Raw genomic sequence first — 24,506 nt, 5'->3', positions numbered from 1 at the left:
TAGATACAGAGCCCTAACCGGTTTGGCTCAGGGGATAGAGAGCCTGGGCTGCAGACTGAAAGGTCCCAGGTTCAATTCTGGTCAAGGGCATGTACCTTGGTTGTGGGCACATGCCCAGTAGGGGGTGTGCAGAAGGCAGCTGAATTGATGTTTCTAACTCTATCCCTCTCCCTTCCTCTGTACAAAAAGATCAATAAAATATATTTTTTAAAAAAATAGATACAGAGGCAGAGCAGCATTAAACAGACTGTCAAACTACAGCAGGAAGGCTGAGGAGGGTTGAGGGGGTAAGAGATCAACCAAAGGACTTGTATGCTTATATGCATAACCAATGAACACAAGACACTGGGGGGTAGGGGAGGCTGGGGGAAGGTCAAGGGGGAAAAAAGACAAAGGTCCTACTCGTAATATTTTAAGCAATAAAAAGTGGGGTCACTTAAGAGCGAAGTTGAGGTAATGACTGGCAAGACTACAGCTCGCCCCCTGGGAAGGGTGGCTGCCCTGGGCACTTGGCCCGGCAGCTCAGGTCCGACAGGATCAGCATCGGCCTCCGCCTTCCGGTGGGGCGCCACTACCGGAGGGGCCAGGAGAGACCGTTGGCTTGTCCAGGGCCTGACTGAGCCAGGCGGGCGCGGAGGGGGCCGGCTGCAAGCCCGAGAGCCCCGATCTGCCGACCACTGGCCTAGCGCGGGGCAGAAATGTTTCCGGAAAGCGGGTTGAGAGGGCGTCGCTCCCGGTGATGCCACTTCCGATGCGCCGCCTTCCTGTACGCCGTTTCCGGCGTTGATCCGGTCTGGGCGGGGTGGGGCTGGTGGCAGTTAGGTGAGGCGTGACATGAGCATCTCCGTTCCCAACGGCGAGCGGGCAGTCGACGCGCGGACGACTTGGCACGGCGCTCGGGTAAGGGGTGCGCACGGCGGGCGGGCGCCCAGTGGCCCTGCCGGCTCCCGGCGGGGCGGAGGCGGCTCCCCGCTGAGTCCAGCCCCGAGTCCGCACCGCTGGCCTCTGTCCAGAAACCGGTTTAGTTTGTTTTCGGTCAGAATTCCTGTGGGTTCTTCCTTCTCTTCCTGGCGAGGTCCGGAGACGGGCAGGAAAGTAGTGTGTGTGCAGGCGCGTCGTGCCGGCACTGCTGTTGCTTTTAAAATGACTGCAGCACTGAGGGAATTGGGGGGTTGCGTTGGAGTTGGTAAAAACCCTGTTGGGAACTTTGAAAACATCGATTCCCGTATTTCCTTTTCCCTCTTAGAATTCTTATTCCTCTCCCTCCTCCTTCACGGCCTGCGCTTTTTTGTCTTGTGGCGGTGTATGAGTAGTTAATGGCAGAGCACATAAACTTTGACTAATGCAAATCGGAGGTGATTAAATGCCCTCCTAAACCCCCACATATAGGTAGTTTGGACTTTAAGTTTGATAGAATTAAGTTTAGATTACCATGTAATCGGACCGCAACATTTAAAAACCTAGTATTTGATTCAGTTTAACCATTTGTTTAAAAAACCAACAACAATAGGCCAAATGGAGTAACTTTGGCTCAGCCATGTAATCAAACCAAAACTAAACCTCATTGCAGTTTGAGTCCCCTCTTTCTGCGGATAAAAAACCTTCCATTGTGTACAACTCATCGCACTCCCTCTCAGCTGCTGGATGGGATGCGCCTGTTTCATCACTTCAGCAATAGAGCCAATTAGATCTTCGAACTAGTTGAATTTTGTTATTTAACACCTTTTAGGGCGGCATTTAAGTTAGCATACTCTTTTTTTCTTCAATACTTGATATCTGCACCAGCATGTAATTACTAAAAAGGAATATGAGCATTTAGCACCATTTCCTTTAGAAAGCTGCTTAGTTTAGGTTAAATGGAGGCCATTTAACATAACTCACTAATATCTGGGATTAAGTACATATAAAGCACCTGCCACCTAACCAGTAATTCTTTACTGCCGTTACTATAACGATTATTTATAAAGCGTCATAACAGAGGAAGGCCAGGCTTTGCTGGTTTGTTTTTTTGTGGCGGGCTGGCACAGCCATGGCATACTCAGCCCCAGGGCGCCTTATGTGTCCTGCCAGCTCAGCCAGGTTCGGTGAGCCTGAGTGGGGGCAGTGAAGGGTTGAGAAAAGACAAGAGAAGAAAGCTGGGTCTCGGAGGAACCCTGTCCTCTCTGATGGAGAGAGACGGCAGCGCCAGAGACTACAAACCCTGTCTTTATTTTATAGCCGGATTCCAGGAGGCAAAGTAAGGGCGTGGTCAAGATGTTTACAACATTCTCGTGGGTTTCGGGCCTACTCAACTACATGCACCTGAACTCTATCAAGCCCACATCACTCAGGCACCTGGGGCCACGTGTTCGGACCATAGGTTCAGGCTTACAACTACAGCTTTTGGCTGTAATTGTGCTGGGAGGGCCCTGCCCTCCAGGCTGGGACTTGCACGTGGCAATGAGAGGACTGAGCCCTCTCATCAGTCCAAGGCTTGAACTTGTCCAAACACTGTAGCCGCTCTCCACATTTTTTTATGTTGCCCTTATTGAAATACTAATTTTCTCTTTTAGAAGAAATCAAATAGCTTCACGATCAAAATAGATTTACTTCTTTTTTTATACATATATATAACAGTGGCTTTATGGAGGAAAAGTGTACAAATTTTTTTTATTCCAATGTCTTTTTTTCTCCTAATCCTCACCCAAGGATATTTTTTCCATTAATTCTCTATAGATAGTGGAAGGGAGGGGTGTGGGGCAGGGGGGGGGCGGGTAGGGAACAGATGGGACAGAGACACATGGATTGATTGCCTCCCACACCAGGGCCAGGGCCAGGGCCAGGGCGGGATAGAACCTTCAATCTAGGCACGTGCCCTTGCCTTGACTGGGAATTGAACCTGAGATCCTTCCGTTCTTGCGCTGGCCAGGGCTCAAGTGTGTTTTGTTTTGTTTTTAATTTTGTAAGAGTTTATTTGAACTAAAACTGACTACGTAGGCTGGGGAGCAAGATCTCAAATGTTCCTAAATGTCATTGTTTTTAAATCTTATCTACTATCTCTTAAACAAGCGACTAAATGGCCATGATTTTTTCAAATATAGAAGTAATCTGGAAAATGAAATCACTACTTTCACTGCTTGAGTGGGGCAGAGAGGCAGGAAAATCAGAAGCCACTGGTACAGTACTGATAGCCAGGAGCTTATCCAAATTTACAAATCATTTTCATTAACAGCATGATACTCATCAGGGGGAAATAGGCAAAATGTAGATATGAGTGTAATCTATTCCCCACCCTCTCTCTCCTTCCTCCCTGGCAAATACGAGAATCACTTGAGTATATGTTCCTCTTGCTTTTTTCTGAAGCAGGGACAAAAGGCAAACAACACTATAGCACAGCGGTTCTCAACCTGTGGGTCGCGACCCCTTTGGCGGTCGAACGACCTTTTCACAGGGGTTGCCTAAGACCATCCTGCATATCAGATATTTATATTACAATTCATAACAGTAGCAACATTACAGTTATGAAGTAGCAATGAAAATAATTTTATGGTTGGGTCACAACATGAGGAACTGTATTTAAAGGGCCAGAAGGTTGAGAACCACTGCTATAGCGGAATGGTTGAAAATTTGGACTTTGCGTAAGTCCAAATGATGCTACCTTGTACCATCCTGGCTACTGGAATCCCCAGTAGTAAAGTGAAATACTTACGATTCGCCAGCATAGAAAAAAAAATGATTATCCAGCATAGATAATGGCTACATTGACCTTCAGGTAGACTTGGACTTAAGTCATTACTCTTCCACCCTGTATGACTGGAAAAATTAGGAGGCAAGGGAATGTCGGTGGCAAGGTATATATGAGTTCTGGTTCTTGGTCATTGTCTTGACTTTCATTCTACCAGGACAAACCAGAGTGGATATATAATGAGGCTATTTTCATTTTGTTAAAAGAAGATCAGGTTCTAAGAGCAGTGGAGCCTAAATTGCCAGTTGCTAGTATGTCATCACAGCCCAAAACTCCAAATCACTGCATCTGAGATGCCTGAATTTATGAGCTATAAAACACCGTTGTTGCTTGCAGACCTTAACAGTGTTCCTTGTTTTCAGACTGTAGCTGTGTCAGTGTGTTATGATGCCATCTCGTACTAACCTGGCTGCTGGAATCCCCAGTAGTAAAGTGAAATACTCCAGACTCTCTAGCACAGATGATGGCTACATTGACCTTCAGGTAAGTGCACAAGAGAGCGGATGAGACTGGCTGGCTCTGTTTCTGATGAGCTAGCAGGAAGACCTGACGGTAGGTTTTTGCTAACTGTCCCTGGGGATTAGAGGGAGCAACAAGAAAGAAACCCAGCCATAGCCTGCAGAAGGAGGGATCTTGGCGGAGCTGTTTCGAACCAATATGAATACAGTTCCTTTTTAAGCATTTTTAGTTGTAATGCCAAAGCCCAGCAATTGCAAATTTTATTTAGTTTATCTGAAAAATAATCAGACTGTGTTTTGTTAAGTAGAAAAAAAATGTTAAGGGCTATGTCATCAGTTTGTTTATACTTTAGTCAAAGCCAGTTCACCTTTTAAGGGAGAAACTAACTGCTAAAGCCAGCAGATTGTGGAATTCCTTCCTCTTTCCTGATGCCATGAGATCCAGTTTATTAAAGGTATTTTTGGTGGCAAACAGTAAGTAAAACAGAGTATTTATTGAGCTTGTACCCTACCGTGATGATTTTTAAAAAAAACATATTTTATTTTTTACAGAGAGGAAGGGAGAGGGATGGAGAGTTAGAAACATCGATGAGAGTGAAACATCGATCAGCTGCCTCTTGCACACCCCTACTGGGGATGTGCCTGCAACCAAGGTACATGCCCTTGACTGGAATCGCACCCAGGACCCTTCAGTCCGCAGGCCGATGCTCTATCCACTGAACCAAACTGGTTAGGGCTACCTTGATGATTTTTTACAAAATACTTAATGGCATAGCATCTCCTTTTGCCCATTTCTCCTTAGAGGAGAATGTTTTAGGTGGAATGAGTGCCAAGGAAGAAGAAGCAGGCAGCCATCCTTTTAAAAATAAACAAATCAATTATTCTTTGTACTCTTTTTGGACCTGCACTTGAAGGAGAGAGGTGTTTTGTTTTCTTTTTTTAGTATATCTGGGAAGTTTCCAGCCAGTTAGGTCAGAGAGAGTCATGAACCAAACTTTAGAAAGTTTGTGAATCTTAACCTTGAATTGAACTTGTGAAGGTAGATTACTTGTTCCGTGGGGCAGGCAACTTCTCCCACAGTTCCTCTGAGGTGGGTGGTGGCAGGCATCTAATGCTTTAGAAAAAGCTGTTTCTAAAAAGCTTGGACTCTATGCTGACTTAACTCTAAAAGCCAGAAATCACTTATTTTCTTTACTTCTCCTGGGTACAAGCTTAATAAATACTCTGTTTTACTTACTGTTTGACACAGCTTCTCCAGATGTTCACTCTTGAATCCCTGTAGATCAGTACAGCCTTCCATGTACCAAGCACTTAATTAATACATATCTAATCAATGAATAACCATAAAGTACCTTTTGTTTTGTAAGAAAGTAATTTTTTTATGGTCTGTGGAATGAGACTAGAACTAGGAAGAATAACATTCTGCTGGGACTGCTGGTAGAGCAGTCACTAGAGCTTCATCTCCTACCTATCCCTTTCCTTTCTCTCCCAGAGCTGCACTGGGTGGTAGGACTTACTTCAAGACACATGAAGCATTCCTATTGGTTCTCATTATCCTCCTTGCTTTAAAGTATCAGCCCTGGTATTTTCATAGTGGTCTTGTCTTTTTTTGTTTCTCTTTCAGTTTAAGAAAAGCCCTCCTAAGATTCCATATAAGGCCATTGCACTTGCTACAGTACTGTTTTTGATTGGCACCTTTCTCATCATCATAGGCTCCCTCCTGCTGGCGGGCTATATCAGCAAAGGGGTAAGCTGAAGGGTTTGTGGGAATTTGCCATGAGGTCTTTAAAATGTGAGCTAGGGCCCTGACCGGTTTGGCTCAGTGGATAGAGCGTCAGCCTGCAGACTCAAGGGTCCCAGGTTCGATTCCGGTCAAGGGCATGTACCTTGGTTGCGGGCATATCCTCAGTGGGGGTTGTGCAGGAGGCAGCTGATCGATGTTTCTTTCTCATTGATGTTTCTGACTCTTTATCCCTCTCCCTTCCTCTCTGTAAAAAATCAAAATATATTTAAAAAAAATGTGAGCTAGGGCTCTATTGTTTTATATTCGAATCTAGTAGCACAGCAGAAAGAAGAAAAGGATTTTGTTTTGTTTTGTTTTATAAAGATTTTGTTCTCTGATAACAAAACATGTGTTTCTTGCTTTGAGCACAGCAAACTTCTCCCACAGTTCCTCTGAGGTGGGTGGCGGCAGGTCAGCAAATTTTTCTTCTGAGATGTTGGGCACTTTTCCCACTCTCATAGTTTGGGACAGCAAAACTAAGCCTGGCATCAAGGACTCCTGAATGACAAAGACTGTAACTGGAGTAGAACGCTGTTGTTGCAGCTTTGCAGTGCTACATTCTAGGCTGTTTGGGGAGAAAGCGTAAGGCTTGTGTGGTAGTGGCTTGGGGCCACTAACCAAGTGAGGACTCTTGGCTCATGAATCAGAGCCTTCTTATATTGGGATTTGGTTGCAGTCCCTGTTAGGCTTCAGTACGATACCTTAGAAACCTGAAGTGATGTTTGGTGGTTCTTGGGCTGTATACAGACACTTAAGCACAGCATCTAAGTTGTTCTCAAGTTGCATTGACCATAATTTATGTTTGTTCTTCAACACACACCAGGTGAAGGGATTATGGTCACATTGCTCTGCAGAAGGAACACAGCCAAGAACTGAAACGGCATTATCATTGGACTTGGCAATAGTAGCACTGTCGCAATAAAATGGCTGTATATGGGTTTTAAGAAGTATATCTAATTAGGTCCTTAGCTGCTTAAAACTATTATATGGCCACTAGATGTTCACTTGGTATGCAGTCTAAGTTTGAACACCTGACTTCAGGACTGCACCTTCAGTTCACTTTTATTGCAGCATGCAGTATAAATCTCGGGAGTACAGTAAAGTGCCTGTTAATCATGTTATAAAAATTGAAAGTGGAAGTGAGATCCACATGCAACAAATACCATTTTACCTTGTATGGTTTATAAAGACTACTTTATTTAAAAGGATAAAGATATTAAGTAAGAAAATCAGTAATAGCTTTTGTTTGGGTTTTTTTCACTTTTTATTACAGACATTTCAAACAAAACAGAAATAGGTGGAATAATATAACGAACCCCCATGTGTCCACCACTCAGCATCAAGAGTTATAAACATTTTGTTTCATCTATCATCTATCCCCCTCAACTTTTTTTCCTGTCTATTAAACCAAATACCAGGTGTACATTTTTCTGGTAAATTCTTAAGTGTTCATCTTCAGTATGTATCTCTAACAGTTTTTACATATATCTAGGGGTGTTGTCTTACTATCATTTACCTTGTTCTATTCCTCATATTCCTTGCAAATGGTTAGAGTTAGGGGTTTGTTTATTATTTTTAAATTTTTATTTATTTATTTATTTATTTTTTTAAATATATTTTATTGATTTTTTACAGAGAGGAAGGGAGAGAGATAGAGAGTTAGAAACATCGATGAGAGAGAAACATCGATCAGCTGCCTCCTGCACATCTCCTACTGGGGATATGCCCGCAACCCAGGTACATGCCCTTGACCGGAATCGAACCTGGGACCTTTCAGTCCGCAGGCCGACGCTCTATCCACTGAGCCAAACTGGTTTCGGCTTTATTTATTAACTTTAGAGGGAAAGAGGAAGGGAGAGAGAGAAACATCAGCTTGTTGTTCCACTTATTTATGCATTCATTGGTTGCTTTTTGTTTTTAATTTCAGAGAGGAAAGGAGAGGGCTAGAGAGATAGAAACATCAATGACGAGAGGGAATCATTGATTGGCTGCCTCCTGCACATCCCTTACTGGGGATCGAGTCCACAACCCGGACATATACCCTTGATCGGAATCTAACCCGGGACCCTTCAGTCCACAGGCCCACACTATCCACTGAACCAAACTAGCTAGGGCTCATTGGTTGCTGCTTGTATGTGCTCTGACCGGGAATTGAACCCACAGCCTTGGACTCTCAACTAACTGAGCTATTCTGCCAGGGCTAGGGACTTATTTCAATTTGGATTTAGTTTAGTTTAGAAAGAATGTGATTCTCAAACTTTAGTGTCAGTCTGAATAATTACCTTGTGGAATTGTTAACACAGATTTCTTGCTCCTACTCCCAGAGATTCCAATTCTAGTTAAGTCTAGAATGGAGTGTGAGAATTTGCATTTCCAAAAGGTTTCCAGGAAATGCTGGTGGTCCAAGGACTACATTTTGAGAACATTGATATAGCATAGAGAACTTTATGGTTCTCTAATGATTATTAAGCACATAATGATTATCCTAATTTTTAGTTGATATTAAGATTGATCCCTGGCCCAGCCAGTATACTCAGTGGTTGAGCATTGACCTATGAACCAGGAGGTTCCGGTTTGATTCCCGGCCCACATGTTGGTGGACCCCTTGAGCAGTATCAAAGAGAAAGAAACAGAAAAGCCAGTTTTTAAAGAAACCATGCAGTGATTAGCCTGTGTTAATCCTAGTGTCAGGTACCTCACTGGGACAGGCAGGTCGTTCTGGAAATTGTCTTTAGGAGGACAGAATTGTATGGTTACTCCAAATAATTGGGTGAACTTACTGTTTTTGGCTCTGCAGCATGGAGCCTAGATATGGAATTTAGCTACAGGAGAAATGACTTGTTTGTAACTTAATTCTTACTCAGAGCCCTGGCTGGGTATCTCGGTTGGTTAGAGAATTGTCCCAGTACACCAAGGTTGTGGGTTTCATCCCTAGTCAGGGTACATACAAAAATCAACCAATGACTGTTGAACCTCAGAGGGAAGGCAGGGGAGGGTGGGTGGGAAGAAATCAACCAATGAACATGTATGCATATATGTTTAACATGTGGACACAGACAATGGGGTGGTGAGGACCTGGTTGAGGGGACAGGAGTGGGCTGGAAGAGGTTTATGGGGGGAAAAAGGAGGATCTATATAATACTTTTAACAATAAAGATTTTAAAAAATCAACCAATGAATGCATAAATAAGTGAAACAACTAATGTTTCTCTCTTCCTCTCCCTTTCTCCCCCCTCCTTCCATTCCATTCTGTCTAAAAATCAATGGAATAAAATATCCTCTGGAGAGGATTAACAATAACAACAAAAGAGAGAGAGGGAGAAACATTACTCTTAATCTGAAAAAAACATCGTTCCATAATTTTGATCTTTGCTCCACACAGACTAGGGATTTTTAGCTTTTTGTTCTGCCTTTGGCATAGTTCACATGTACAAAACACTCCTGTCATGAATTTCTGCCATTATATGTAGATTCTCATTTTGGGGGAACAGGGGCTGCTTATATTGGACAAAACCCCAGGAGAGGCTCAAGAGCCCCTCTTGAGCAGGCCTGCCCCTTATTTGAGAATCGCTGTTCCAGATTAAGGAACAAACCCTTTATCTAAAATCAGCATAAGGAGGTAAGTGCCATGGGAAAAAAATTGCCCCTTTCTTTCCTCCATTTTTGGGGGGTTTTTCTTTTTCTCTCTCTCAGATGGCCTTTCCATGAACTCTGAGGACTTATTGGGGAGGATTTGGGAGGGTAGGGCTAAAGAGAAGGCTTTGCTGATAAGCTCAGAGCCTCAAGGGACCCAGCAACATCAAACTCCTCTCCCTTAGGGCTCTCCAGCACAGGGAGGAAGGCGGAAATCCTTTTCCCACCAGAGCCCTGTGGTTTTGTTCCAAGGCCTCACTGTGGCTTCCCCATTTTACATACTCAATAAGAGGAAGGCCCACTGGGGCAACAGACACTGGCATGATTTCAATGAGCTATTCATCCAAGTTGATCGGGCCTGGGCCAAGCAGCTTGGTTATTTAAGCACGAGGGACGTGTTCTGCTTCCCTAGGAGCTGAGTGCCAAGACAGCATACAGATGCTTCTAAAGTTGCCTTTTCCCACCTAAAATACCCTGCCCTTCTATCCCTCTCAGGTTCATGTAGCCTGCTCTGATGTTTCCAGAACATCAGGAAATAGAACCCTTTTGTCCCTTTGTCCTTCACCCCTGTTCACAAGATACGTCTATTGCTCTGCCTTCCTTGTATTCTCTTAAGCCTCCTACTCCTATTTTTGTGCCCGTTTCAAGCTGCTGCTGCCTCTGTTTCTGGTGAAGATCTTTCAGAGCCGGGCTCAGGCCTCAGTGCTGTGCTGGGTATCAGCATTGTGTTTTTAGCTTTTACACATGATCGTGCTGTCATTCTGTTTAACCTAGTAAATCAGTGGACTTGTTTACAGTGTGATATTTTCTATTAAATCCAATATATTTTTTAAAACCATTATATTAGTTCCAGGTGTATAATATAATGATTCAGTATTTGTATACATTGTGAAAGATCACCACAGTAAGTCTAGTTCACATCCATCACCACACAGTTATACGTTCTTTGTGTGTGATGAGAACTTTTAACATCTACTCTCTCATCAACTTTCAGATATAGAGTACAGCATTCTTAACTGGAATCACCATGCTCAGGACTTATTTTATAACTGGAATTTTGTACCTTTGACTATGTCACCTCCCTACCACACAATGAAGAGCTTTTAGTAATATTTTGGCAATAGCTTGTTATAAGAGACAAAAACAAGGCACAGGGTGTGTTCATAACTAAAAACTTTAAAGAAGGGGCAGAAGAAAATACGCCAAAATATCTTACGAACATGGATAATTTATTTTCTTTGTAATTTTTTTGTATTTTACAGTTTTTCTACAATAGGTAATCAGGAGAAAAAGAGATGTGAAACCTTTGCTAAGTAGTGTACTATCCAAAGAAAATGCTCTGAAAAGTATAAGATGCTCATCTATGGATTGGACCCATCATGTGTTATTTTATTTTAAATTTTATAACTTGTGTGATACTAATGCGTTTTCCTCCTTTTGCCACCAGGGGGCAGATCGGGCCGTTCCTGTTCTGATCATTGGCATCCTGGTGTTCCTGCCAGGGTTTTACCACCTGCGCATCGCTTACTATGCATCCAAAGGCTACCGGGGTTACTCCTACGATGACATTCCAGACTTTGATGACTAGCACCTACCTCAGCCCTGAGGAGCAGAGTCAGATGGGACTGAGCTCAGCTTTAAGATACTGAGCAGAAACTATAGCTTAGGGCTAAGGAATTCTGCAGGTTGCAGATGCTTAACAAAACAATGGCCATGTTTTATGAGTCCATCCTAAGAGCTTACAATTAGCTAATTAGGGCATGCTCTATATTTCATCTCCTGGCCCTGACCAAAAGCTGACAAGTTTTTCTACATGAATGTGTATCATGGAAGAATAGCAATGTTAATTGGAGAAAGTGGGAGGTTATTCTGTAATGGGAAGTGTTGCTGCCACCACCGTTTTTAGAGTTGAGCATTTCTTTTAAATAGTCTTTATTATCAGTTTGTTCTTTTGGTAAATGGAAGAATGCAGTATATCAAATTTCTTATTACTAAGTAATTTATTTTGAAAATACATAAGATCTTACCCACTGTTCTAGTGGAAGACCTTGGCAAAATCAAATATTAGTGTGGGTGCATCTGAAATACTTTTAACTTGCTTTCTTATTCAGAGCAAGCAGGAATTTCAAACCTCAGAGCAAGTTTTCAAAATGTAAACACTTTTTCTGCTCACCATTCCTTGGCCAGCACTGATCTGGCTCACAGTTAGGTTGGACACCATATAATATGGGTTTATCCTTTATAGATTAAAATGTTCTGTATGTCATGCCTTTAAGGACTAGACTTTTGGCTGTTTTCTAAGGAAAAATGTAGATAAGTGGTTGTTTATTTTAGAGTTTATAACACTGTTGTTAGCTTGTTTTATGATATCCTTGATCTGAAGATTGCAAGATTTGGCCTGGATCCCTAGGGGACTAGACTGCCTTAGTTTGATTCTGTTTCCTAGCTTGCAAAAAGTGACTTATGTTCAAAACAAAATGTCAAAATCTAAACCCTACACTTAAAAATGAGTTAACTTTAAACATATTTCAGAAAACATTTTAATGATTAAATGATATCTTAGATCCAAATACCCAGGACTACTTTTATTTTTAGATAACTGGCATTGTAGGTCAGCCTGCTTTCCAGTCATTATTTTACTCTGAGGTTGCGGATTGGCAGCTAGAGGCCTGGAAGTGCTATTAGCTGGGATTTGTAGGGCTCTGGGTAGAGCAAGTTTAAATGGGGAAGATGAGTTCAATTTTGGGTGTGTTAAGTTTTAGATGTCTGCTTGACATTCAAAAAGAGCTCTTGTCAAGGCAGTTGCAATGCACAGGTTTGCAGTACAGGAAGGGAGTCTAGGCTGGAGGTAGAAATTTGGGAGTCAGTGTTGGGACAATATATCCAGGAACTATGGGGCTGCATGAGATCACCCACAGAATAATGTACATGGGAAAAAACATGAACTCAGGAAATGAGGGTCAAAGAGGGTAACCTGAAGCAGCCTCCAAGGTTAGATACTTTGTTAATGGGAGGGTAGGTTGGGGAGTCCAGTAGTCTGATTTAAGTTCTTTGGCCTTGGCAGTGAAGATGTGAGGAAATATTCAAAGCTCTGTCCTGGGCAGTATTTGCAAAGCAAAGCTCAGACCAGAAGGTCTTTTTTGTAAGGGTAATGATGCTGTTCTTAAGGATAGGGAGGAATGGAACAGGAGGATATAAAGTGGAAAGTAGCATTTGGTTGGGATGAGTAAACATTTGCTCCCCCACCCCATTTCCCAAGGTTATCTAATAAGTTTCTTATATACCCTTTCAGAAACATTCTAAGTATGTATGTGTATATCCTTTAAAACAACAACAACAACACATGGTCTCCTATTGTATAGTTTTATAATTTCTTTTTTTCTACCTATTTTTTAAAATATATTTTTATTGATTTCAGAGTGGAAGGAAGATGGAGAGAGAGATAAAAACATCAATGATGAGAGAGAATTATTAATCAGCTACCTCCTGCACATCCCACACCCAGGGATCGACCCATAACCAGGGCATGTGCCCTGACCTGGAATTGAACTGTGACCTTCTGGTTCATAGGTTGACGCTCAACCACTGAGCCATGCCAACCAGGCTCCACCTATTCTATTTTGTATATCTTTCCATATCTGCAGAGATCAGCCACATTTTTTATTTATCTTATTTTACCTAAGGATATTTTTCCATAGATTTTTAGAGAGAGTGGAAGCGGGGGGCAGCGGGGAAAGAGAGACATCAATGCGAGAGAGACACATGGATTGGTTGCCTCCCTCAGGTATCCTGACCAGGGCTGGGGATCGAGCCTGCAACTGAGGTTCGTGCCCTTGACCAGAACTGAACCCGGAACCCTTTAATCCACAGGCCAACGCTCTATCCACGGAACCAAACCAACTAGGGCTTCAGCCGCATTTTTTAAATGTAAATTATAAGTACAGTTTATCATGTTGTGCATGTGGTTATAGGGTCCTTAGAGTAGAGACCATAAAAGTTAGATTCCTAAAGCATGAATTCTTTCTTGGATGTCCCCTGAGGGATGGTCCTCGTTCTATTTGAACATTCAGGCTCATAATTTCATTCCATTTGGGATTGTTACAGGTATACTGTTTATTAAGCCAAGATCCGAATCCCTGTAAATATGCATTGACAGCAGTTGTATATTCTAGTGCTTTATAGAAAACATCTTGCCCGGCTGTCTTGGCTCAGTGGTTGAGCGCCAACTATGAACCAGAAGGTCACAGTTCGATTTCCCGGTCAGGGCACATGGCATGGGTTGGGGTGTGCAGGAAGTAGCCAATCAATGATTCTCTCTCAGCACTGATGTTTCTATATCTCTCCCTCTCCCTTCCTTTCTGATATCAATAAAAGTGTATTTTTCAAGAAAGAAAACCTCTAGATCTCCATAATAATAGTGAATGTTTCTTGAACCCTTTGCCCAATGTTGTGTCAAGCACTTACATTATGTAGTCTATTTCATTTTAGTCCTTGGGGAAAATCTTGAGTTGGATAAGATTCTTAGGTAATAGGTTGGATATTTGCAAGTCAAATTTAGGAGAAGCCTGAATTTACTCTTACCAGGTATGAAAGCCAGATGACTTTAGGGGCTGGACAAGTAAAGAAGTGGGAGGGGAGTATGCACTGTGGTAGTAGGGATGGATGTCAATCACCAAATGTATATATTACCTAATAAGTGGCTGTCTCTCCCTCCCCTCTACCCTGGCCCCCTTTTTTTAAATATATATTTTATTGATTTTTATTTTACAGAGAGGAAGGGAGAGAGATAGAGTTAGAAACATCGATGAGAGAGAAGCATCGATCAGCCGCCTCCTGCACACCCCCTACTGGGGATGTGCCCGCAACCAAGGTACACTGCCTTGACCAGAATCGAACCCGGGACCCTTCAGTCTGCAGGCCGATGTTCTGTCCACTGAGCCAAACCGATCAGGGCTACCCTGGCCTTTATAGTGTTGGCCAAACCATGTGCCCTAGCCTTATAAGGATTTTCTTATTTGCAACAATTATGCCTCTCAAGTCTAAAAGTCCTCCCCCATTGCATCAGCTGTCTACATATGATGGCTATTCCAGACCCATTGTCTCTGGAATAGCTTCACCTGGTCAGTGTGCCAGAAGCATTTTGACTGCTTCCTTTCTGCCAAGAATTGTCAAGTGCTGAAGGTACAACAGGAAAAGATAGAGTTTGGTTAGTGAAGAGCAGAGTTTGCACACTAGTGACCACAGATGTTGGCTTTCATTTTGTTTTTAAAAATGGCAAGGTTCACATTATGTTGATTTTTGGCTTTTCTTTGTTACTGAGAGACTACAACCAACTGGAGCAAGGTAGCCAAGCAGCTTTGGCTGCGCAGAATTCTCCAGTTCATTGCACTTCTCATCACTGCTTAGTTAATTTCATTCCCAACCTTATGTTAATTTTCTTCGTTAAGGCCAAAGTATCTGATGAGCTAGTGCTTGTGGTCATTTAGGTTTATTGAATGAAGAACCAAAGCCAAGAGTGCATTTCCATCCCGGGATACTTCCTGTGAGGTATGGACAGATGGGCTGGTACCATTTCATTCAGACTTTCCTAAATGACCCTCCATCACCTGCCTGGCAGGCCATCTACTCTTTAGAGTTGGTACTACTCAGTGAGTCAAGTATGGTGAGCTCAGTTCACAACTACATTGGGGCCTTGACTTACGAGTGTCCTGACTGAGTTTTTTGAGATACCAGCTGTCTCTCGGCCTATTTTTTTGCATTGAGTTGATAGAGTAATTTGAGTTAACGAGCTCCTTAATGAGCTCGGTCTCTGAACGAATTGAACTCATAAGTCAAGGCCCCACTGTACTTGTGAGTCCCCTCTTCTGTGGTCATGCAATGTTCCTGCTAGCTGGCACAGAAGAACCTCCTGTTACTGGTGTTGTGAGAGAAGCTAGTAAAGGGACAATCATAGCCTTGACTTTTTGCTGACCTTCAAAGGGTGATAAATCAAATCAAGTCACTTTAGTTATCTTGCTCTGTTATCTAAATTCCTTTCCTTAGCCTGGCTGGTGTGGCTCAGAGGTTGAGAGTTGACCTATGAACCAGGAGGACACGGCTTGATTTCCGGTCAAGACACATGCCCGGGTTGTGGGCTCGATCCACAGTAGGGCGGTGTGCAGGAAGCAATGGATCAATGACTTTCATCATTGATGTTTCTATCTCTCCCTCTCTTTTCCTCTTTGAGATAAAAATCTAATAATAAAGCCATAAAAAAATAAAAGCATAATATGCTAATTAGACCAGGAGACCTGGACGAAGCCAGTACTACAAGGGAACCCCGGGTCCCAGTGCTGGCAGCAAGGGGAAGGAAAGCCAACTCTTGAACGAATTTCGTGCATTGGGCCTCTAGTATATATATATTTCTTCCTTTTTTTCCAAAATATTTTTTATTGATTTTTTACAGAGAGGAAGGGAGAGGGATAGAGAGTCAGAAACACCGATGAGAGAGAAACATCGATCAGCTGCCTCCTGCACACCCCCTACTGGGGATGTCCCCGCAACCAAGGTCCATGCCCTTGGGTCCCTTGAGTCCGCAGGCTGACGCTCTATCCACTGAGCCAAACCGGCTAGGGCAATATATTTCTTTCCTGAGGCTTCTTTCCTTGACTCCTGGTCTCAGGTGTGTGATTCAGTCATGGTTTAGTGCCAGTGTGGGAAGGCATAGACTATGCATTAGCTACAAGGTATTGGGAAAATTACCTCTTGGGGCTCAGTTTCCTCTTGTAAAGTGGCATAAACCAGTTCCTACCTCATAGAGTAATTGTGAGGATTAAGTAAAACAATGTGGGCCTTGGCCAGGTAGCTCAATTGGTTAGAGTGTTGTCCCAATAAGCTAAGATTTCAGGTTCAATCTCCAGTCTGGGACATACAAGAATCAACCAGTGAATGCATAAATATGTGGAACAACAAATCATTGTTTCTCTCTCCCTCACTAAAATAAAAAAGTAAAGGTTTATAAAAAGAAACAATGTGGGAGAGTGCTTTACACAGAGCCTGGCACATAGTAACCACCCAGTAAATGGAAGCTGCTCTTTGAGAAAGTGAAGGTCAGACTTTGGCTTCAAGCAGTAGTGCCTGAGCAGGAGGGGAGAGCCCATCAGTTTTTCCCGAGGCCAAACTGAAGAACCTGCTCCATGACAGAACTACCCCAGAGCTAAGGACCCGAGCCAGCATGGCAGGCAGCCCCTGCCAAGGCAGGGCTGGAAGGTGGGAGGTCCCCAGCCCTGGCCCCCCTCCTCCAGTGTGCCCCTGGGCCTGGGAGTCCTCTGGAATAAGAGGGAATCGGGGAGGACCAAAGCACCCCACTGTAGCCAACACAGCCACAGAGGCCCCTGCCCGGGAGGCCCTGCAGGGAAGGCCGTGAAGACAAGGTAATGCAGCTGGAGCTCCAGCAGATTAGCTCTCCCTGGACCTTGTTCTTTCCTCTCTGTTCTCCCCATGATTCCCATTTTTACCTCTTTCTGCACTTCCTCTCCTCAGTCTTGCCCCTTTGCTTTTCAGAGTGGTCCATGGACCAGCAGCATCAGCATCACCTGGGAGCTCCTTAGAAACGCAGAATCTGGGGCTTGCCCCAGCCCTGCTAAATCAGAACCTGCGTTTAACACGATCTCCAGAGGGTCCGTTGCATGTCAGTGTCTAAGAAGCACTGGTCTGGGGTACCCTGCACCTTCTAGTCCATTTCCTCACTTTGAGACTGGACCTCCTGGCAGCCAGTGGCTGGGGGTGGGATGCACCTAAGGTATAGCCCAGTGGTCGGCAAACTCATTAGTCAATAGAGCCAAATATCAACAGTACAACGATTGAAATTTCTTTTGAGAGCCACATTTTTTAAACTTAAACTATATAGGTAAGTACATTGTTATTAACTTAATTAGGGTACTCCTAAGGCTTCGGAAAAACCACACTCAAGGGGCCAAAGAGCCGCATATGACTTGCAAGCCACAGTTTGCCGACCACGGGTATAGCCCCTCATCCACCCACCATTACTCTCCAGCTAAAATAGCAACTCCCAGCGTCTTGAGGAAGTTTCACAGAAATGGCATGGAAATAACGCAGGGAGCTGTGTGAAGGTGTTTTTTGTGAGCAGTGATAAATCAACAATCCCCACGGGTGGGGAGGGTCCATGGCAGGACTGGAAGCACACTTTGATGCTCTGAAGGCCAAGGGAAGGGAACAAGGTGTAATTTATGACCCAGTGGAAGTCAAGATATCTTTTCTCTTGATTTCTGTGGAAGGTAGGCCTGGTGGCTCAGGAGGAATTTAGCCTGACCCTGGAGGGGCTGGATTCCCTCCCCGTCTCTGACTGATGCCTCCCTATGTTCATTCCTCTCACTAACTTGAGAAGAGCAAATGCTAGAAAATGCTCCAATCTGAAGGATCAAGTTTCTTGGCCAAAACGCTAATCCTTTAAGAGGGTTTCGATAGGATTAGTCTCTGCAGTTTGCTCTGAGACCACCGCCCACATGACTAATATCCTCATGCAACTGAAAAGATGGAAGCAGCAGAATCACCAATATAGCTTGGGAGGGTGTGTGGCCTGGCAGAAGTGAGAAAACAACTTGCACCGGCTGAGAGGAGTGACCATGATGAGCTGGGGTAGGTCGGATCCCTCTCTGGACATAGCACAGGCTCCTATCCCTGCAGCTGTGATCTGGACGTTCTAAGACTTACTGACAGAGGACTTGCTGAGAGCTCAAGTTTCCCTTTCTTGGGGATGTCAGAAAAATGTGAGTTTTCCCCATTTAACGGTGAATGAAACCACCCACCATGAGACCAGGAGAGCCATGGAATGATGCTGGTGCAAGATCAAGGAATCCTGCTCATTCTGAACATTGACTAGAGGTGATCTTCCACCGTGTTTCTCTCCCAGGGATGTGTACCCTGCCTCCAGCAAGGGGCTGGGGAGCCTTCTCTCTCCTTCAGTCTTATCTCTCTCATCTCGTGGATTGGCAATAAAAGGAGTTAATTTGTCAAAGCACAGAGATTAGGACTTTGCAATCTTGGAAAACAAAGCAGGCATAAAGTCATATAGGGTGTTGGCAGGGTGGACCCACATTTACTCACCAAGGCCTGGGTCACCGAACTTGATACTTGAAAGTACTTTGGGGGCAAAATATCTCTATTAAAACAAGTCAACTTAAATATTAACCAAAAAACAGGCCACAGAGCTTTGAAAGCAGCTCTAAATTAGGTCCTCTCCTCTACTTGTCTTAACTATTATCAGTCACAGCTGTAATCTAACCTTGGCCTTATCTCTGGAGTTTTATTTTAACTTGCCTTTTAATTCACCTTGAATTTTGCTTTTAAGTTCATCCATGAAACATTTTTGGGCACCTATTATAGACTTTGCTAGGTATCAAAAAAGAGTCATCCACTTGCTTCAGAAATTTGCAATTTACTTAAGGAAAAAGATCCATACCGGAACTAGCTAACAAATAAGTAATATTAATAAACTAGAGGCCCAGTGCATGAAATTGTGCACGGGTGGGGTCCCTTGGGGTGGCCTGCGGGGATTGAGCCGCAGCTCGCACTCCCAGCCCCACAGCCACGCCTGGCACCCCACCATGGCCTGGTGCTGCCCCCTCACCTGCCCCACCATCCCGCCTGCGGGGTGATTGATCAGGGCAGGCCCCCTGCCCAGCTCCGTCAGCGCCTGGGAGCTGCCGCTGGTGGCCATCTGCGGGGCAATCAGCAGGGCCATCGGCCCCCACTCACAACCGCCTTGGCCTGGCGCCACCCGCTCACCTGCTCCACCATCCTGCCACAGTCCTGCTCTCAGGGCCCATCGGGGATGGCAGTGTCATTCCATGTGCTTAGCCTCCCATGATCAGTGCACTCTCTCAGTTATTAGACCTGGTACTTTGGCCCTTGCTCACACTTCCGCTGACCTAGCCAACTTAGGAGACACAGTACTACTTTACTCATGGACTTATATACCAAAAGTGCTCAATACATATATTTTAGACACTCAACCAGGAATAGCTTCCCACCTTTTCAAACCTCAAATTCCCATTGGAAATACTGTTTGTTTTTTAAGGGAAATTTAATTAGAACTAATTGTGTTTGAAGGAACTTTTAAAAAATTTTCCTGCCGAAACTGGTTTGGCTCAGTGGATAGAGCGTCGGCCTGCGGACTGAAGGGTCCCAGGTTCGATTCCGGTCAAGGGCATGTGCCTGGGTTGCGGGTGTATCCCCAGTGGGAGATGTGCGGGAGGCAGCTGATCGATGTTTCTCTCTCATTGATGTTTCTAACTCTCTATCTCTCTCCCTTCCTCTCTGTGAAAAATCAATAAAATATATTAAAAAAAAAATTAAAAATTTTCCTTTAATTTCAGTTGCTCTTGAGACCTTAAAAGCCCCTGGAATGTGCAGAGCCAGACCTGGCAAAGATTAGGTCCTGGGGTTCAAGACCCTGTGAGTGATTGACAGTCTGCAATTGAGGGTAGACGGCATCAGGTAAAGGCATGGTTGTCTGTGGTCCAGGAAGGAGAAAGCTGCATGTTGAAACCTCTCGGGACATAGCCAAGACTGTGAGAGTGTCTCTGGTCATCTGCAGTCAGCCCAGGGTTTTCCTGCTATGTGGTCATTCTCTGGGCTTTGAAAAATAATACTTTAATTTTTAAAAAATATGGAATTGTATTAAGATTAAAGACCCCCGCCCTAAGCGGTTTGGCTCAGTGGATAGAGCATCGGCCTGCAGACTGAAAGGTCCCAGGTTCGATTCCGGCCAAGGGCATGTACCTTGGTTGAGGGCACATCCCCAGTAGGAGGTGTGCAGGAGGCAGCTGATCGATGTTTCTCTCTCATCGATGCTTCTAACTCTCTATCTCTCTCCCTTCCTCTCTGTAAAAAAATCAATTAAAAAAAAAAAAAAGATTAAAGACCCCTTCCCCATTAACATTTTGCCATTGTATTCCTCCAGAAAACAATGCATATGTAAAAATATGTATAGATGCTTTTAAACCCTTTTCATTGTGAAATATAATACCTGTACAGAAAAGTACATGAAATATAAATGTATGGCTTAAACAATTATCATAAAAATTAAAACTCAAGCCAAAACCGGTTTGGCTCAGTGGATAGAGCGTTGGCCTGCGGACTGAAGGGTCCCAGGTTCGATTCCGGTCAGGGGCATGTACCTGGGTTGCAGGCATATCCCCAGTGGGAGATGTGCAGGAGGCAGCTGATCGATGTTTCTCTCTCATCGATGTTTCTAACTATCTCTCTCCCTTCCTCTCTGTAAAAAATCAATAAAATATATTTAAAAAAAATTAAAACTCAAGCCCTGGCCGGTTTTGCTCAGTGGATAGAGCATCGGCCTGCAGACCAGGGGGTCCTGGGTTCGATTCCGGTCAAGGGCACATGCCCAGTTTGCGGGCTCGATCCCCAGTGGGGGGCGTGCAGGAGGCAGCCAACCAGTGATTCTCTCATCATTGATGTTTCTTTCCCTTTCCCTCTTTGAAATCAATAAAATTAATCAATAAATAAAAGAACTTTTTTTTTTTTAAATGAAAACTCAAGGGAAGCACTTCCCAAGTCAAGAAGCATGACACGAGCATCCTGGGTGGATGGGGTAGCATGGGCAGCCTGGTAAAGGTAACAGAGCAGATGTGGTCTGAGAACTGGCTGGCTTCTTTATGGCTGGTAGGTTATAACAGGTGGACTTAAGGAGGGAATGCAGGCAGGTGAGATCTTGGAGACCTCTCCATGCCATGGGAAAGAGCCTAGCCCCGTGGTGGGCAAACCGCGGCTCGCGAGCCTTTGGCCCCTTGAGTGTGGCTCTTTCACAAAATACCACGTGGGGGCGCGCACGTACAGTGCGATTGAAACTTCGTGGCCATGCGCAGAAGTCGGTATTTTGTGGAAGAGCCGGTATTTTGAGAAAGAGCCACACTCGAGGGGGCAAAGAGCCGCGTGTGGCTCGCGAGCCGCGGTTTGCCCACCATGGGTCTAGCCCAGTGATCGGCAAACTGCGGCTCGGCAAACCGCGGCTCACGAGCCACATGCAGCTCTTTGGCCCCTTGAGTGTGGCTCTTCCACAAAATACCGGCTCTTCCACAAAATACCGACTTCTGCGCACAGGCCACGAAGTTTCAATCGCACTGTACGTGTGTGGTATTTTGTGGAAGAGCCACACTGAAGGGGCCAAAGAGCCGCATGTGGCTCTCGAGCCGTGGTTTGCCGACCACCGGTCTAGCCTATTAGGGGTCCAGCCCTACTCTTCACAAATAAATCCAGAGAAAGTATAACTTTTCTTCTCTGAGCCTAAAAGATTAGAACAGGAAACCCATCTTTGATCAAACCCATGAAACTCCTGAAACTGTACCAAAACAGACTCCTCCGGGGAAAGATGAGAAGAAGCACTTGGCTCGTGAAAAGATTCAGGAATACAAAAAGAAAATGGAGCAGAAGAATTGGAGGAGAGTTGCTTTCAGTAACAGGGGAAGAGCACAAAAAGAAAAGTCACCTATGTGATGAGATTAGAGAGGACATTACAGGTGGCCACCTGGACTCTAAGAATAATGCTTTCAGATGAAACAGGATTCAGGGGTAGACCCTCAGAAGAGATTATTGGGTACAACTTTAAGAGTTTAAAAATGGAAATGAAATATATTTTATTTCAGGGTGGAAGGAAGAGGGAGAGAGAGAGAAACATCAATGATGAGAGAGAATCATTGATTGGCTGCCTCCTGCACACCACCTACTGGGGATAGAGCCCACAATCCAGGCATAGGTCTTTGACTAGAATTGAACCTGGGACCCTTCAATCTGCAGGCTGATGCTCTATCCACTGAGCCAAACCAGCTAGGGCCAAATGAATGTTTTCAAAAGCACACACCAAATTCACTTATGAATGTTGATATTTTTAAAAAAATATATATATTTTTTTCTATTGATTTCAGAAGGAAGAGGGAGAGAGAGATAGAAACATCAATGATGAGAGAGAATCACTGATTGGCTGCCTCCAGCACGCCCCCCACTGGGGATCAAGCCCACTAGCCGGGCATGTGCCCTTGACTGGAATCAAACCTGGGACCCTTCAGTCTGCTCTATCAACCGAGCCAAACCAGCTAGGGCTGAATGTTGATCTTAAAATTGTAAGTAATTTTTTTGGGGGGGTGGGGGGGGTGGAGGAGAGAAAGTGGTGGTTTATTGGTTTTATTTTGTCTTTGTTTTTATTCTCTAAACCCAGATCACAGGACTTTTCAGTTGGAATCACTCACCCTAGGCTTTGGGAAAAGGAGGGATGCATGGACTTGAGGTGCTTGAGGAGAGGTGGGGGGGTGGAGGAAGAAGGGCAGGGAGATGTGGCCAGGAGTCCTCCATTGGAAACTTCTTAAGCTTCCAAACCTAAATGGCCATTTCTCCCTAGAGGATCTAGCCCCCTCCCAGTAGCCTCAGGGCAGGTGAGGCTACACCCTGCATTTTGAGATTTACTTTGGAAACCAAGACAGAGGCCAAGTTTAAGAATCTGAATAGACTCAAGGAGCCCTCAGTGACTGGATTAGAAGAGGGGCCATCAGCTCTGCTATTCTGGGAACCAGACTGATAAAAACTCCAGCTTTCCAGACCACCCCATTGGTTTCTGTGCAAGGATCTCTGTCCAACAAAGGGCAGAGTGATATTTTGGGCCACTCACAGAGGAGTAACTCTGGGACAGGAAAAAACATCCATCATATTCCCTGAAAGTGACACAGTACCAACCCCACCTAAAGGCCTGTCAGAAACAGATGCTTGAGTGATTAAGATTGATAGTTGGCAGACAGGCAAAGAGGCGGACTGGCCCAGCCTGCTTGCAGCCAAGGCCTGTGGGGACAGACACAAGCAGAGGTCCAGAGGATCACTTGCAGCAGGGGTCCTCAAACTACGGCCCGCGGGCCACAAATATTGTATTTGTTCCCGTTTTGTTTTTTTACTTCAAAATAAGATATGTGCAGTGTGCACAGGAATTTGTTCATAGTTTTTTGTTGTTGTTGTTGTTTTTTTAAATATATTTTATTGATTTTTTACAGAGAGGAAGGGAGAGAGATAGAGAGTTAGAAACATCGATCAGTTGCCTCCTGCACATCTCCCACTGGGGATACGCCCGCAACCCAGGTACATGCCCTTGACCGGAATTGAACCTGGGACCCTCCAGTCCACAGGCCAACGCTCTATCCACTGAGCCAAACCGGTTTCGGCCATAGTTTTTTTTTTTTAAACTATAGTCCGGCCCTCCAACGGTCTGAGGGACAGTGAACTGGCCCCTGTTTAAAGTTTGAGGACCCCCGACTTGCAGTTTCAAGCCTGGTGCTAAAAGACAAAAGACCAATTGTAAGTAATTTTTAAGATCAAATACAACTATGAGTTAAACACAGGCAAAGTCAAAGGTATATTAAGAATATCTATTGTGTACTTCATTACCTTAATAAGTTAAAGGAGAAAAATTATATAACCCTCTTGACAGATGCCAAAAAGGCATCCTATATAATAAAAGGGTAATAGGCAAATTGACTGAATGGCGTAGCAACCAGTCGCTATGACGCACACTGACCACCAGGGGGAAGATGCTCAATGCAGGAACTGCCCCCAGCCCTCAGGCCCATCACCTCTTGGTCTCTTCCCCCACCAGAAGGCCCCTATCACCCCATGGCAAATAGGGAACTGGTGGTGAGTGGTGGTGGGGAGTGGGAAGATGGCCCTGATCGTAGGCCAGACTTAGGTACTGCACCCGTGCACAAATTTCGTGCGCTGGGCCTCTAGTTAGATAAGATTGTGCATCTATTCCTGATTTAATAAAACAAATTAAATCTCTCTAGCCAACTTCATATAGATAGATCTTTTTTTTTTTTTAATATATTTTATTGATTTTTTACAGAGAGGAAGG

The 24,506-nt window shown here is 44.3% G+C and overlaps 1 protein-coding gene across 1 annotated transcript; it reads left to right on the top strand.

The window, feature by feature from the left end:
• The first annotated feature begins 756 nt into the window (after positions 1 to 756).
• On the top strand, positions 757 to 12,168 carry TMEM230 (transmembrane protein 230). Its single transcript, XM_036322673.1, has 4 exons — positions 757 to 900; positions 4,087 to 4,207; positions 5,807 to 5,929; positions 11,046 to 12,168. Exons 2-4 carry the CDS (start codon positions 4,109 to 4,111, stop codon positions 11,184 to 11,186), a joined length of 363 nt encoding a protein of 120 aa, XP_036178566.1. The 5' UTR covers positions 757 to 900; positions 4,087 to 4,108; the 3' UTR covers positions 11,187 to 12,168.
• The last annotated feature ends 12,338 nt before the right edge of the window (positions 12,169 to 24,506 follow it).

Source organism: Myotis myotis, unplaced genomic scaffold, assembly GCF_014108235.1.
Source record: "Myotis myotis isolate mMyoMyo1 unplaced genomic scaffold, mMyoMyo1.p scaffold_m19_p_9, whole genome shotgun sequence".
NCBI classification, from domain to species: Eukaryota; Metazoa; Chordata; class Mammalia; order Chiroptera; family Vespertilionidae; genus Myotis; species Myotis myotis.
This window is presented reverse-complemented; position numbering and strand designations above follow the sequence as displayed.

Coding starts and splice junctions, on each gene's coding strand:
- TMEM230 (XM_036322673.1), top strand. CDS start 4,109: ATGATGCCATCTCGTACTAACCTGGCTGCTGGAATCCCCAGTAGTAAA. Junction 4,208..5,806: donor ATGGCTACATTGACCTTCAG/GTAAGTGCACAA, acceptor TTTCTCTTTCAG/TTTAAGAAAAGCCCTCCTAA. Junction 5,930..11,045: donor CGGGCTATATCAGCAAAGGG/GTAAGCTGAAGG, acceptor TTTTGCCACCAG/GGGGCAGATCGGGCCGTTCC.